The following is a 15,274-nucleotide window of genomic DNA, read 5'->3' as shown; positions in this document are numbered from 1 at the left end:
GACACCAAGGAGTTACATAATTCAGTAACATTCCCCACAGCACTTATAACCAGGGATAGAAAATGCAAGACCTCCTTTGAAAATGAGGACATTTCTTTCCTTTTATTATTTCCCACCATCTGCCATTTCCTGACAGGTGTTTCCCAGCCAAGAAGCAAAAACGGAAGAATTATGTAATGAAGAGAAGCTTTCCTGGGGAAATATATAAGCCCAGCTTCTCCCCATTTATCTTTTTTTCTAGCAGCAACCAGACACTTTCAAATTTAGCAGGCACTCTCCCGCATGCTGGCCTAAGCCTTGTTTTGGGGGGAGGCTGCCTTCCACAGCCTTCCACAGCATCAGCCATCATGCTGGCCTGATGTTTAGAGGTGGCATCTTCCATGTCTCTTGATGCAATTAGTACTTAATATTAATACAGGAGTGTGTGTGCATCTGTGAAACCAGAGGGAGAACACAGAGACAAGTTTACAGTGGACAAACATCAAACTTGTTTTCCTAAGCCAGTACCCCAGGTAGGAAATAGCAGGTCTGCAGCAACACCCTTGCCCCAGAGATGCATAATACTAAAATAAAATATTAAGTAACATGCATCATGCAAATATCAAGTGCTTAAAGAGTCTGCAGAAGACTGCCTTGTAGACCTCCTCTACCGTGACAATATAAAAAATATATTCATATAATACATTCATACCAATACATTCATATAATATGTACAACATGTACATGTGCAACTTTTTCATATGTTTCTTTATGTCTTCTCTCACAGGGGATGATTGTTCACTTTTTTTTTCAATTTTACCACTTTGAATCAGTCCTTGGGCATAATTGTGCTGCTCTACAGTGAGATCAATCTCAACTTGTTAAGATCTGTTTCTCTTTGAGAGGAGTTTTATAATAGGCATTTAAATTTGGTTTATAATAGGGCCTACATCAGGTAAGGCTGAAAATAAAAATGCCAGTTTCATTTGTCTGCTACTCCAATCACTCACCAAAAGCAAAACTGATCAACCGAAAACTCAAAAGCTGGACAATAAAGTAGGAATACTCACTAGAATAGTGGATATCACTCCCCGTCCCTTTCTCATCTTCTCCAGGACTGCTTCCACGACTGCCAGAAGCTAGACGTGCAAAAGAAATAGTGCCTTTCATGTATTGCCAGAAGTCACAAACAACTCACCCTGAAAAATTACCCTCCTAAAAGAACTTTTGTGTCCCCAGTTCTGGAGCCACTCAGTGCTTCACATCTATATTTTTTCGCAATAACTCTCTTCTCGGATAACTTGGCAAGTAGGGTGGAAAAGTTTATCTAGTGTGGCCTAGAAGAAACACGCACTTTACATGATTGCAGTTCTCCCTAGGATCATCTGCTGGTCCACTTACAGGTTACAAGCTACAAGCTTTTTCACTTTTATGAGCTTATGGTACTGTTCAGTATTAGAAGAGAACTCTTGATAAATAAAAAACAAGAAAGAGAGTGAAAATTAAACCTCGCTCCAAAAGAAGAAAGACCAAAATATTTCACTCACTGCTAATAAAAAATTTTTTTAAAAAGTGTTAATAGTAGATGAAGAAGTCTAAAGAGGTGCAATATTAGTAGATAGCAAGTTTCTTGAGAGTTGTTATAAAAGGATGTGCATGCTTTCTCTGCCGCATCTGGAGAGAGCAATGACTTCTGTGAGCCTCTGGGACATTTTTTAGGTCTGGGTATAAAGGAATTAATTTCTACCTCCAGGTGCTAATCCGAATTTGAGTCAGGTATCAAAACCCCAAAATATTTATTACCTTGTTGCACACAGTCTGTGAAAAAAACAATCACTGAACTTCCAGAGAGAAAATAGAAAATGCAAACATTTGTGTTTCCATAGTTACATTACATAGCACATGGGATTGTATTCCATGTTGGACAGAGGCTTGAGTAGACATGTACTTCTTGCCACTGAAGAAGCCGACCAGCTGGACATTTCCATTGCCTGTTTAAATATCAGAAATGGCTCTCAAACAAAGGCATGTGGGGAAGGTGGCCTGTTAAGAAGTGGGCCCAGCAAGAGACTATAGCTCCATATATAAATAGTGAGAACATGGTAGCAGCCACTGAGGTTTTGTTGGAGGCTCCACTGTTCAGGTACCTACTCACAATCTGCATCTGTAGGGATGCACGGTTCCTCTCCCAAAGAACACAATAGGGCTCAAATTGTTGGGTGGAAGCTATGAAGTTAACTGAGTCATTAAAACCAATTTCCCATGGCAATTTTGAGGTCTAGAATACAATTTTGTTTTACTTCCTTTGAAAGACGTCCCCATTTTTACAGAAGCTGTTGTACAGGCAGTAATTCTACCTCTAGTCTGCAGGATTATATCAGTTGTCATAGGTTTGAAAAGATATGTTGGAACTTTTTCCCAAATGCCACCCCCCCCTTCTGTTTCTTCCAGGATGGGGAGGGGGGTGGAGTGAAGCCACATGCACTGGGCAGCACAAGAGCAGGGGAGTGCTCTCGGGAAACGGAGGTTGCTGCAGGGATGGCTAGAAGTCGGTGGTTCCGGGGCTTTTGGTTTTTTTTTTGTCCACAGACCAGAGAGAGTGAGAGCCTGGTTTCAGACACCTATTTTTCTTTTCCGGAGAGGAAGTTTTCTTTTTCCCCTAGGGACACCTGGCGGAGAATGACACAGAGAGAGAGACAGACCCATCTCAGAGCAAGGTATTCTGCTTTCAAAGGCTGCCCGTGGGAAAAAAAGGACTTTTTTAATTGTTGGCTGCGAGCACACGTGACTGCGAGCAGCTTTTGAACCGCCGGGACAGTCCTGTCTTCTCCCCACTCCCTGCGTTGCCGCGGGTTTCTCCCTCCCACCTGGGGAATTGGGACTTTGTTTTGTTTCTTCTGAAAGTTTTTGATTGCACCATTTGTTGCTTATTCAGATTTTGTTAATAAAAAGCTGTTTCTCTTCCTTTTCCACACTTCCACCTGAAGTTTCTTAATTTCTAAGTTGTAATCTTCTTAAACTAAGACAGTAACAAACAAGGTTTGTTTGTCCCAGCCATGTAGGGCTCCCTCTTCCTTGCTGCACTGATTTTAAACTCAGGCCCACTATTAAAAAATGGGTTTCCTGGATTTCCCTCTCCCGCCCATTCTCTCCCCCTCATTTGTCTGGCCATAGACAGAAACCACCATCACTTACTAAGTGCTTGTGTAGTGCCTAAATAATACAGCCACAGCTGAGACCTTTTGATGCTATAGTAGGAAACAACCATTGTCCAAGACCTTTATCTCTGTTTCTTTAAAGCAGAAGTTCTCTTTTCCATGGTGCCTGTCTGCTGAGGGGTGATAATATAAGGATGGAAACTGAGCCATCATCAAGTAACTAAAATAATTCCTATGAATTCATAATTCCATGTGACTGCTTTAGATTTCCCATGGAAATACTACTGCCCTTTTTGCTATCTTATCTGGTATACTACATGATATGGAGGGCAAGCAGGCAATTATCACAGCAATGAGTTACCCTGGATACTGACTGAAAATGTCAACAGAAACAAATTACACTGAAAAACATGAGTGTGTATCCCTGCATTTGTACGGGAGATTTGTGCATCTCCTCAGGAGAACAACTGAGGATTGAAATCCACTGGCTATTTTCCTGCTTATCTGTCAATTGACCAAGGTGTGAGTAACACAGGAAAGAAAAATCCAGTAGCTTGGTATTTTAAATACTTGAGACCATCAATAAGTAATACAACAGCTAAAAAGAAACATTACTGAATGAAATAGATTCATGAACTAAAACCTTTAGCTCATTTCTCCACGTCTTTCACTAGATTCTCACAAGCTAGCCCATCCTGTCTACTTTCCCTGATCTGGAAGGTATTTTCCAGTTATGGAATGACCTGGGATCAGAATAACAATTAATTGGAGAAGTACATCCATCATGGTAACAGGAGGGACAAGATTTTGCTGGCAGCAGCAGCAGCAGCAGCAGCAAGAACTGCAGGGACCAGTACAGAAAAGACTGTTTCCTGACAAGCGCGGAGAAAGGAAAATAAGACAATACAGGTTCATTAGTACAGGAAACTTGCCTTACTCTGGGATTTGCTGCTTCTAACTACAGGACAAGGAACAAGAGCCACTGACAAGAACAAGCTCCTTGGTAAACACTCTATTTATATCAGCTTCCCCTTGCATCCTGCAGTACACCAGCCCTGATTTTTTTTTGTGCTCCCACCCTGTTTTCTTTCCAGTATCTGCTAATCTGACATAGTATACTGCTGAAATCACAGTAAAGTTACTCGGTGCTACAAGTCGAACACCACTCTTCTCCTTCTCTGTATTATGCCTCAGATTCATTCTTCCTCTAGAGCCTCCTTGTTTCCTGAACATTTCCTTTCCCCAGGCTGTCCCTCTCCCACTCCATACCAGCATTTTCATCAGTGTGCATAGAGTAAACTCTTCTATCACTCTTACTTGTTGATTCCGTTGGAGAGCTCACGGGAAGGCCTGCAATAAAACAGAAGGAATAGGTTATTAGTGTCGTTCTAGATGTCCCAAGTCTTCACATCATGCAAACCATCAGACTCTAGCAACATGCTCAGTAACCCCACAACAAATGCTGCCCCAGAATGGACATACTAACACAGTTCCTAAGCCCAGAAAATCGAAGCTGTTAAAGTCTGCAAACATCTCATAGATAGGAGCAGAATCAAAAGCCCAGCCTATGCTAGGTTGTTTTTCTGCTCAAGAGAAGAAAATCCTGAATTAATTGATACATTAAAAAAAAAACCTCCTCCTGCCAAAACCAAATAAGTGCCTGTGAGTGAATAGCTGACATTTAACTGACAAATAAGTGTTTTAATAAAAGAAAGTCAAATGCCTAATTGAGACACGTCTTCAAGTGTCACAAAACCCTTTAAAAACAAATCTTCATTTATTATCTTGGTGCTTTTGTCTAGCAGACTGCCGAGCAGCAGGAGTAAGAGACATTGGTAATGAGGAAGAAATTGACCTTGCAGAGCACTGGGCACAATGCTTACTGGCCCACTATTGTCAGCTTCCTCCAGCCACTTCACAAGTTTTTTGTGCACAATGCTCATTTTCTGTTAGCTTTTTGTTAGCATGCTGCTGCTTTTGTGTGTCTAGACTGTAGCAGGCTTGGAAATAAAGGGCGGCTCTGAATGCCTCACATTTGTAGCCTAGCCACAAACAACCATCACTCCCATAGTGATTTTTATTACATCACATTAAATCTCTTCAAGTCAAAGGGAGACGAGCACCTGACTCATCTGTGTCTTTGAGAATGTTCACCTGTGTGAACTAGAAGCAAAACCTTTATCAGCTTGTACAAGACAGACTGTGTTTTACCAGGGACAAGCGACTGACACTCTGCCCACATGGTGAAACATTTCACACTGGATTACTGGGGCTACCAGGGGAAAAATTATCTCAGGCGCTATATATCCTCAGCAGCCACTCATTATTTATTTTGAGCTATAAACTACAGAATCATTTAGGCTGGAAAAAACCTCCAAGGTCATTGAGCCCAACCTTTGACCGATCTCCACTTTGTCATCTACACCATAGCATTAAGTGCCACGCCTAGTCGTTTCTCCTACACCTCCAGGGATGGTGACTCCAGCACCTCCCTGGGCAGCCCATTCCAGTGCTTGACAAACCTTTCTATGAAGAAATTCTTCCTGATGTCCAACCTGAACCTCCCCTGGCACAGCCTGAGGCTGTGTCCTCTTGTCCTACCTCTGGTTGCCTGGAAGAGGAGGCTGACCCCCACCTGGCTACGACTCCTTTCGGATAACTGTAGAGAGCGATAAGGTCTCCCCTGATCCTCCTTTTCTCCAGGCTAAGCAACACCAGGTCCCTCAGCCCCTCCTCGTATGTCACTCTCCAGACCTTTCACCAGCTTAGTTGGCTTTCTCTCAACACGCTCCAGCACTTCAATGTCTTTTCTGTAGTGAGTGGCACAAAACTGCACACAGAATTCAAGGTGTGGCCTCACCACTGATGAGTACAGAGTAACAATCACTTCTCTGGTCCTGCTGGACACACTATTTTTGACACAGGGCAGGATGCCACTGGCCTTTTTGGCCACCTGGGCACACTGCAGACTCATGTTTAGCTGCCATGGACCAGCACCGACTCATAGCATTTGGTTGCCTTTCTCTAGGCTAGAGGACACTATAAAAGTCCTCCTAGTTGGATCTGTTCAGAGTTCACTGCTGCTGGTGCATTTGTGGGGAATGGGGTGCATCTGATCCTCTCCTGAGAGCTCCATGGAAGGACATGACCCACCAGCATGTCTTCCATGTCCCAGCTGTGCCAGGCTGGGGGACCACAGAGGGAGGGAGCCTCATGGAGGCAGCTCTGACTCTGGGCAGGCATTAAGCCTCTCCCCTGAGTGCCCTGGGTTGCAGTGCTCCTTCTCCAAATCAGGGTCTCTAGGGAGTACAAATCTACTCTTGTGCCCTCGCTGCACTTTCTGTGCATGGACTAATGATTTGCACAAAGACAGCTCCTACCACCAGAGCTGTAACACACATTATTCTACTGCTATGAATGTACTCTTTGAAAACTAGAATGCTGCTCTTGTTTTTCTTCCTCTCTACGCTCAATTAAAAACACGGATCACTTCAGCCACTGGGATGAAAATAACTGCTTTTGCTAATGATTTATGTGACAGAACTTTAACTGCATTTTCATCACAAACATTCATGAAAAGCATGTTTAGGAGGAAAAGCCAAGTACTTAAAAGTCAGCAGTAAGAGTAAGAGCTCTTCTTGAACTTACTAAATATTTGTAATGCTAAGTATCCTGAAGCTATAGTTACCTCACCCTGACTTCCTAGAATGCAGAGGATACTTTTTTCCTAAGCTTTTTGTTATCTCATCAATCCATCTGCCAAAAGCAATGTCACCTTGCTCAGAGAGGATCTTTGTGCTGATTCATTAGGTAATGTTTATACATTACCAACAAGACCAAGGAAAAGCTTTCAGGAAATTAATAAATCATATGTCAAAGGAGGTTTGGAAAAACATGAAGTACAGAACGCAGCAGGACACATACCTGGCATTAAGGAAATATCCAAATATGATATGATTGCTTGTTATCAGAATACTGCCTTTTGTTCAGCCTATAAGGAGTGGGATCCCATGGAAAAAAATACCATGTGATCATGCATCAGTGGTCAAACAAGCAAACTGTAAGGCTTTGTGTGTGTGTGTATTCCTGGAGGAGGGCAGAAGACCTTGTCAAGTCTTACAACTAGGTCAGTTCTCTATGAAACTTCAAACCTTTTCCAAGTCTGTGGAGCTTTCCTATAAAAGATCTCCAAGACTACAACGTAGTCATAGATTTCCGCTTAACTTCACTCTTAGAAACAAGGTGAACTGTCTTGGCTCAAATTAAAACAAATAAATACATAGAAACAGCATGTCAAGCCCAAGACCGATATCCAAGTTCACCTCAAAGACTTAAGAGTTTGTTAAAGGTGAATGCCAGTGACATTAGGCTCTGCATTCAAGAAGGTTTGGGTGACAATGTACCCACTGGCACAAGCAAAAACCACTTTGCTGTCCTGGCCAGGCCTTGCCGCTTCAATAAAAAGCAGACTGCAGAAATTAGCTCAGGCAGGAAACATGACAGCAGCCCCCTGCCCTCCTTTCCTGAGCCTCTGTTATTTTTTAACAACTGCACACATGCACACATCTACACACAGTAGAACTACAAGCATCTTTCCCGAAGATATCTCACCCAGTTCTACTAGATCATGAAAAATTAAAATCATGAAAGATTAAAATCTCATGCCTTTCTCTCCCTCTCTTCCTGCCTCCAGTATGCAAGAAAGGTGCTAGTTCACCCTCTGTTCAGAGATTGCTCAGTCCTGCCACACAAACAAATCTGTGCTTGTTGGACTGACTAAACAGGTGCTTTCAGTTTGCATTTGTTAAATAACCATCCAGTGCCCTTTTTGGTGAGGGCTCACATTCTGCTGTTCTACAGAAAGAGGATAGAAGGAGAAGGGGCATTTCACTCGCTAACATAGTTACTGTAGTTGCTGTAGCTGCCTGTCCAGAGCACATCCTTACCACATCCTTTGGTGCTCCAAGTTACGTCCTCTGCATAAATAATCTGGGAAGATTTCCAGATTCATCATGAAAAATGAGGTGGGCAACACTGTCTGTGCTGAGTTCCTTGTTGTGCAGTAAGGAGGGTAAGGATAAAAATTTGGCATGTGACCATGGTCTGATTTGAAATTACCTGCCTGAGTCAGTTCAGTGCTAGTGAGAAGCTTGACAGATGGAGAAAGAGACCAATAACTAAATTCTCCCCGCTCTGCTCTCCAACAACTGCTACCTAAGCAGCCTGGATACCCTGCAGTGTGCTACTTCTGCTTTTTGGAGTGCAGCCACATGCAACTGTGTTCACTGGCAAAACAAATGAATAAATATGGTTGATTACTCAGAGGGGATACCACAATATAAATCAAAGCAAAATTAAAAACTTGAAAAAACCCTTCTTGCCCTGACCATACTATAGATTTGTAATAGGGTTAACTGAGGCTTTTCTGTGTTTGCCATCTCCCAGAAACTTCTATTTTTGTGTCTCTCTCTTAGTGAAGGAGCTGAAGATACGGTGGGTAATTTTTACCTAATATCACTATCCTGAGTTCCTACACAGTTTGTGTACAGAAAGAGTCAAACCCTCCTAGTCTTACTCATAAAAATTTTTCTTAGGGAGATGCCTCCTGTGAATCAAGTGAGTAGGATTTATAATTGGAGGAGCGCAATAAAGATATCAATAGATGTAGCAGGTTGATTCATCTGACAGTTTATCATAATAGATCATTTAATTTTACCACCCTGCTGGGTGAACTGAAGATCACACTGCTTTATGGATTTTTTTTGTTGTTCAGATCGCAGAATGAAAAGCCGCAATACTTGCTGTTTCTCAGGTGTATTTAGACTCTGACTGATCCATTAAATCTCCAATTTTTCATTAATTAAACAAAAGGAGAAAATTAAATATTAGCAAGAAATCCTCCATGGAAGTGGAGAATGAGTAGGAGGTATATTATATATGACTGCCAAATTTGGAGAAGTGTGTGTGTCAATGGCACACATGCAGGTTGCTCTCTTTGCTAAAAACAGTCCTTATTGCCTTCTCTAGCCTGGGTGAACACTATGCAACCTCTCCTTTGTGGCTGCTGGTTTCAATCTTCTTTAATACAGCAATACTGTTCTCTGATGTTTCTCCAAGTTCTTCCCTAGGCTCCCCCACTCATTTCAGTCGCTCTCCAGCTCTCTCTCTAGCACTCCTCCCACACCCTGATCTTTTGATATGGTTGATTGGAAATTTCTCTGCAAAATGTGCTTTCTTCTTTTTCTGCATCAAGAAAGGAAATTTTCACTAAAATGGCATTTTTTTTAAAAATGGAAAATGGCCTCAAAACTAAATATATTTAGCCAGCTGAATTATTTTGGCTGATCATACCAAATAGAAATGTTCTGTTGTGGATAAATTTCACATCAATTTGTCTTCCCCTGAGCTCCCTTGCAGAAATTGTGGCTCAGGTACCTTCAGCTATGGGCTGCAGCCCCAGCACCTTTGCACATACCAGCCTCTGCTCTGGTGAACGAAAGGTATCCAGCCCCTGCTCTGGTGAACGAAAGGTATCCAGCCCCTGTATAAGTCTCTGAATGCAAAATTTCAAAGACCTAGGAATACATAATCTGATGGCAGTGAGAGAGTCAGCGTTTCTTCTAGTCTCAGCACAGAATGAAACAACTGGCTTCACACTTGCATGGCTTTAAAGTTATTAGGGTGCAGCATATGGCTTCTCTTGGCCCTGAGCAACTGCACATAGGAGAATAAATCTATTTAGGAGGGATGAAAACATTTTTTCTTAAAGTCTTTAATGTATACAGAGAATAAGGGAGCAAGGATAGTTCTAAGGTGTAACCAGTTGGGATAAAGTACGTAGCACTTCAGGGTGAGTAAGGGGATTTCTTGGATATATGAGCTGCAAGAAAGAAACAAGGAGCTGATGCTGTGAGGAGACAGGAAAGGTGACAGTGTGGAAATCCTGGTGTGGGAGGAAGTGATTTCAAAATGGCAGTTTTATGGGCACCCAGAGTACTGGCTGTGCCAAGAACTTAGGCTGACTCCCCTTGGATAGGTAGGTCCTTTCTGTCTCAGCCAGGCAATTATAGTTCTGGCATCTTGGGTAGTCTCTGAGCTCAAGAAGATTTATTGGTTTTACTGCAAAGTGAGCTGTGTGAGATGATGACTTTTGCAAAACAAGTATTTTACAACCAAGGAAGGTTGTAAAACTTTCTTGACAAATTTTACATGTAAGATATAATTGCACAAACAATGCATCAGATAATTCAATACACATGATCCATAGTCACATATGTATTACAATTTAATTTTAATCTGGAGAATTTACCTGTGTGAGAGACTGTTGAATCAAAACAGTTATAATTTACTGTTTTATTGCAGTATAACAATGGTGAGATTTCTATAACATGCACATATCTGCTAAAAGACACAAAATCTAACAGGATAGTCAAGAAACTACAGGTCACAGTATATGCGCTATAGGCAATGGGCTTATTGAAATAATTGCAGAGGATCCTCTCTAAATCAGTGGCCTTGGGTTAAAAATTAAAAATTCCCAACTTCCTTAAAATGCTTATTATAATATCTTTTTGCATACTTCTGGGCATTTCTGTGCATACTGAGCTTATGATATTGCTCCATTTTATATCCAAACCTATCCTTTATGAGGAAAAATCACAGTACACATGCATGCTTATCTCTCACAAACACAATCCAGAGTTGTAAAAGGGGTCTTGTATCCCTTGCGGGATGTTAAACATTAATAATAATAAGGATATGCAAACAATGACAGTGTCCTTGTTGGATTTACACACATGTAGCTGAGAGTAAGTACTGAGTGAAATGGAGGCTCAAGAAACCTTAAGAAAACCTGAATAAGTGGTTTATCAAAACATGTGAAAGTTAAGCCAGCTAGAAGCAAAACAAATATGACCTGGCATTTGCATTCACCACAGTGTTTCTTAGTAGGTCCATGTACCAAAACAACCCAGAAAAACAATAAAACTAGACTGGAGTTGGGAATAATTAATATGTTATTGATTTTGCATGTGACCATGTCGTACTTTGAACAACATCATTTAATTGGTAATACGCATTAACTTGCTGTCCAGATTTATTAACAATTGTAAAAATTATAGCTGTTTTCTCTTTTACCTTCTCTGCTTTACAGAGAGGGAATTTATCTTGATGACCTCCTCTGACAATCAACGTTACACAGTGACCACATACGGCATATATAAAGATTACTACTATCACTTGTAATTTGTATCCTCCTGTAATGACACTGAGCATCTCAACTGAATGTTTTGAAGTTCACCCATCACTCGACACAACTTCATGGCTAGATGACATGGACACAGTGTACCCTGCATGAATAAGGAGATGTGGTCCTCATTCCAGAACTATGAACATCAAATGAAGATTCAAAATTATTGCATCATTTGTATAGAAGAAGAGAGTGTACATTTTCAAGGATTACCTGAGGTTCCAGAAGCAGAAGTGTTTATTTCTGGAGAGAGTGTAGAAGAATAAGATGATCCCTTAGTAGATGAATCTTCTGAACTCCCATTTTGTGGCAACTCTGTTGCACTTGCTTGTGTAGCTGGAAATGAGACAGATGTTCAGGTAAGATACACTTGTCTTAGGCTCTGGACCATCCCTCAGACAAATGCTCCAACCATCATAGAAGATACTTAAGGTCGGAAAGCACTACAGCTTCTGGTAACTGCTTGTCAAGCAATGAACCATCCCTATGGAGTTGCTACTACTGGCATAGTTGAGGCATCTTTAAAGCACATCCTAGCAACAGAAACAGCCTCACATCTGTGCCAGAAGACATCTCAGAGCTCTGACTTGGAAGCCTAAGATAGCTAGACAGTCTTGCACCAAGAGCAACATGAGCAGAAGACAGAAGCTCAACTTATTGCCCTTTGTATGTTCTTAATTTGAAAATAGATAAATAAATAAATCAATAAATCAAGCTTCAGCCACAACTGTCACATAATGGGATACTGTATGAAATTTTAGGGATTGTAATTAAGTACAGAGTTAATTATTTAATTCTGGGCTGTTAAAGCCTAGGAAATAATATATCCCTGAAAATTAATGTATGAAAAAGTCAAGTGTCTTATTTCTGCTCTCACTCAGTCAATAGAAGATCAAGAACATCCGTGTCAGAAGATTTGCAGCCTAAGGTGAGTCCAAGACTGTGGTGCAGGGCACTGCCTGAGCCCAGAGAATTGAAGGTTGCCAAATGACTACAAGAAATAATTTGAGCTGTTCCAGTACTGTTGATAATTCCTACGTCTACACTCCGACCTCGGCATAACAACAAGCAAGACAGTCCCTACTGAATAATACATAGGGGTGCCCAAGAGTAACCTTATACTTCCTTGCTGATATAAATCAGAGATGCGACTGAGCTGTAAGCTGTTTTCAGTGCCCCTTCATATGAATTTCAAACACTGGAATTAAAATGACTATAAGACGTGTTTTAGTCAGAGAGCAACATCACGCACATGCAATGTGTAAATCTTGAGGAATGCTTCATCACACAGTTTATTCAGAAACTCTGATTTCCAGTCTGGGCCCTCAAAGAACCCTTTGTGTGGGGAAAAACCTCTGATAAGCTCCTTATTTGACCACTACCCACCTTCAACTCGGCCTTTCCCTTCCCCTCTTGCTTATTAAGTGCAATACCTTGGAAAGGCAAGCTTCAAAAAATCAGTGAGCTAAGAAGGAGTGAGCTGAAGGTGCTAGAGTCAGGGGATTCATATAACTTTGGAAACTGAGAGAAGCTAGGCAGCCAGAGGTGGTATCTTTTGAGGCTGAGGCATGGAAATTATGCAAAACAAGCTTAAGCCTAAAACTTTCACTGGGATTCTAGTAACAAGAAGCATAACTTCACATCAGCTCCCTTCAGAAACCTCAGAATTGTACCCCTTCAATATGCAAGCATGACCTGCAGTAGAGCTGAGTGTAAAAAGCCCCTCTAACTCATTTTTCACTATAGTATAATGCAAGGATCTGAAAACTTTAATAATTCTTGCATTCTTGTCATAGAAGCCTTGAATGAATCTTTAAGAGCAAACTTTTTCCACTTTTGATTCTTACTGTGGTTGCTTCAAACTCAAATTTTAAATGTTGAATTTTAATCTGAGATCAATTTTAAAAAAAGTAAAAAACCCAGAGTACCTCCCTCTCCCTTTAAGAAGCACAGGCTTGTAACAGTAAGACCAACCATCTTGTGGCACCCTTGTCATAAGTTACTAAAAGCTTGCATGGGAGAATGAAAAGTAAGCAAGAACAGTAAGCCTTCATGTGCAGAGACATTCAAACATAAATATGTTTTGTGAACAACAAAGCAAAACAATCAGGTATGTGGGAGAGAAGAGGAGGGAGGCAGCCAGTTGCCCTGTAACCCTATAGATGGCTGTTTTCCCATGAGGGTCACTCTTCAAGGCATCTTATCAGTCCTGGCAGCAGCCCAGCCCCGGGGTGCTCCTCTTGTGTTTGGGAGCTGCAAGAACAGATTGTTCTCAGGAACATGGGCTGTGTGCTAATGTCATGGTTTAAGCCTTGGCAGGGGGTCGGGAGGGGAGGGGTGACAGCATTTCCACTTTATTTCCTTTAATTCAGCCTGGGTGAGATTCTTCCAGTGACTCAGGTAACACCAGGTATGACTCACACCTTTACCTAGGGCTTGGCATGAAGCTTGTTGCATTTATTTCATCAGACTGCAGAACAGGCTCAGTGCTCCTGGTGTCAAAGGGTGAAGTAGATGTGCTACAGTGCAAAAATCCGTGTGCCAGTTTTCACTTTCCCAAGATGAAAAACGCAATCTGGTGGGTAAGGTTCTCTTAATTCCACTGTACCAGTGTAAGATGAAATCCTAGCAACCCAATTCTCTGCTGACTTGTGGCTTTGAAGCAGCTTTTAAGCAGCATCCAAGCCTTACGCCTAATACACAGCCTAGGCTCTACCACCAACACATTTAGCAGATCAGACAGCTTCTGCACCAAAAGCCTGTGGGAACAGAAGCATCCATATCCAGCCACTGCTCACGCACGCAACAACAGCACTGACAGCACAGTACGCCTGCTAGAAATCTGCCTTTTTGGTAAATCCTGTAACTCATATCTATGCAAGGTTTAATTTGATCTCAACTGCAGGAGACAGCACAAGCCCTCACTGCGGTGCCCGTGCTCCGCGCGGGAACAGGCGGGGGACTCTGTGCGGGCGCGCCGTGACTCAGTTCTGTCATCCCCACTGACACATCGCTGCAGTAATTCATCACGCTTCAGCTCAGCCAGCTGCAGCAAAGATTCCTGCCTGCTGCCAGGGGGAGGCCTGGGCTCGCAGAAAAGCAGCACAGTGCAGAAGGGCGGCTGCTGCTGCTGCTGCAAAAGCGCTTGCCTCATGGGTTAATGGGTTTGTTGTCAACAGCTGATTATGAATAAAAACGGTAAAGCAGTAAAGACTGTAAAATAGCTGTCCAAATGAGGATGATTGCTGCAGCAGCAGAACTCTCTGGTGGAGATGCAGCTCTCCCTGCTGATATTTTGATAAAATAAACGACAGTGTGTTAACACGTATTTGGCAAAGGGATAATCAACAACAGGGAACCTGAAGCTACTCGACAAAGCTGCTATTTGAGCTTCAGATATTTCCTTACTCTTTGTGCTCTGAAAACCCTTAATTTTCTTTAACCAGCTGAAATTCAACACATATCCTCTCTTGATCTTAGCATGATTTTCTACTTAACCTACGTATATTGGCGTTTCCCCACAGTACTTTAAATTTTCTTTACAGCAAGCTGTTACTAATTACCTAACTAATTTTGACATTTTAATATGCTTGAAGTAAGCTACAAATACTCTATGCATTGCAAAGAATACAGACATCTGTATGCATGTTAAAACGTTAAGTGACCAATAAATGAATCAAGGAAACACAGGGCAAAAGGAACAGCACCCAAACCATGTTAAAATGCCATCACGAGGGCTGTGTTAGATGAAGACTAAAACTTCTCCCTTGAGCTCATATTTTTAGCATAAACACACAGGCCTTGCCCTTGTAATCAGTAGCCTGAAAAGCCATTTGAATTAATGAATACATTCATGAAAGTTTTGAAAAATCCAATTGTAGCAAAACCA

General features: G+C 41.7%; 1 protein-coding gene across 5 annotated transcripts in view; it reads right to left on the bottom strand.

The window, feature by feature from the left end:
- The window catches only part of EMCN (endomucin), a 55,890-nt gene that overhangs the window by 17,265 nt on the left and 23,351 nt on the right, over nt 1-15,274 (bottom strand). For all 5 annotated transcript variants that reach the window (XR_003526461.1, XR_003526460.1, XM_027636090.1 and 2 more), the window contains exons 5-7: nt 11,599-11,721; nt 4,455-4,487; nt 1,050-1,118 (exon numbers count right to left, since the gene is read on the bottom strand). Coding sequence is in view for 3 of the 5 variants with exons in the window: in XM_027636090.1 (XP_027491891.1) it covers nt 1,050-1,118; nt 4,455-4,487; nt 11,599-11,721 (225 nt within the window). In the remaining 2 variants the exon portion in view is untranslated. The remainder of the gene's footprint in view (nt 1-1,049; nt 1,119-4,454; nt 4,488-11,598; nt 11,722-15,274) is intronic.

This window comes from Corapipo altera, unplaced genomic scaffold, assembly GCF_003945725.1.
Source record: "Corapipo altera isolate COAL_440 unplaced genomic scaffold, ASM394572v1 22b, whole genome shotgun sequence".
Lineage (NCBI taxonomy): Eukaryota > Metazoa > Chordata > Aves > Passeriformes > Pipridae > Corapipo > Corapipo altera.
The sequence above is the reverse complement of the archived record's forward strand: the minus strand, read 5'-3'. Positions and strand labels throughout refer to the sequence as shown.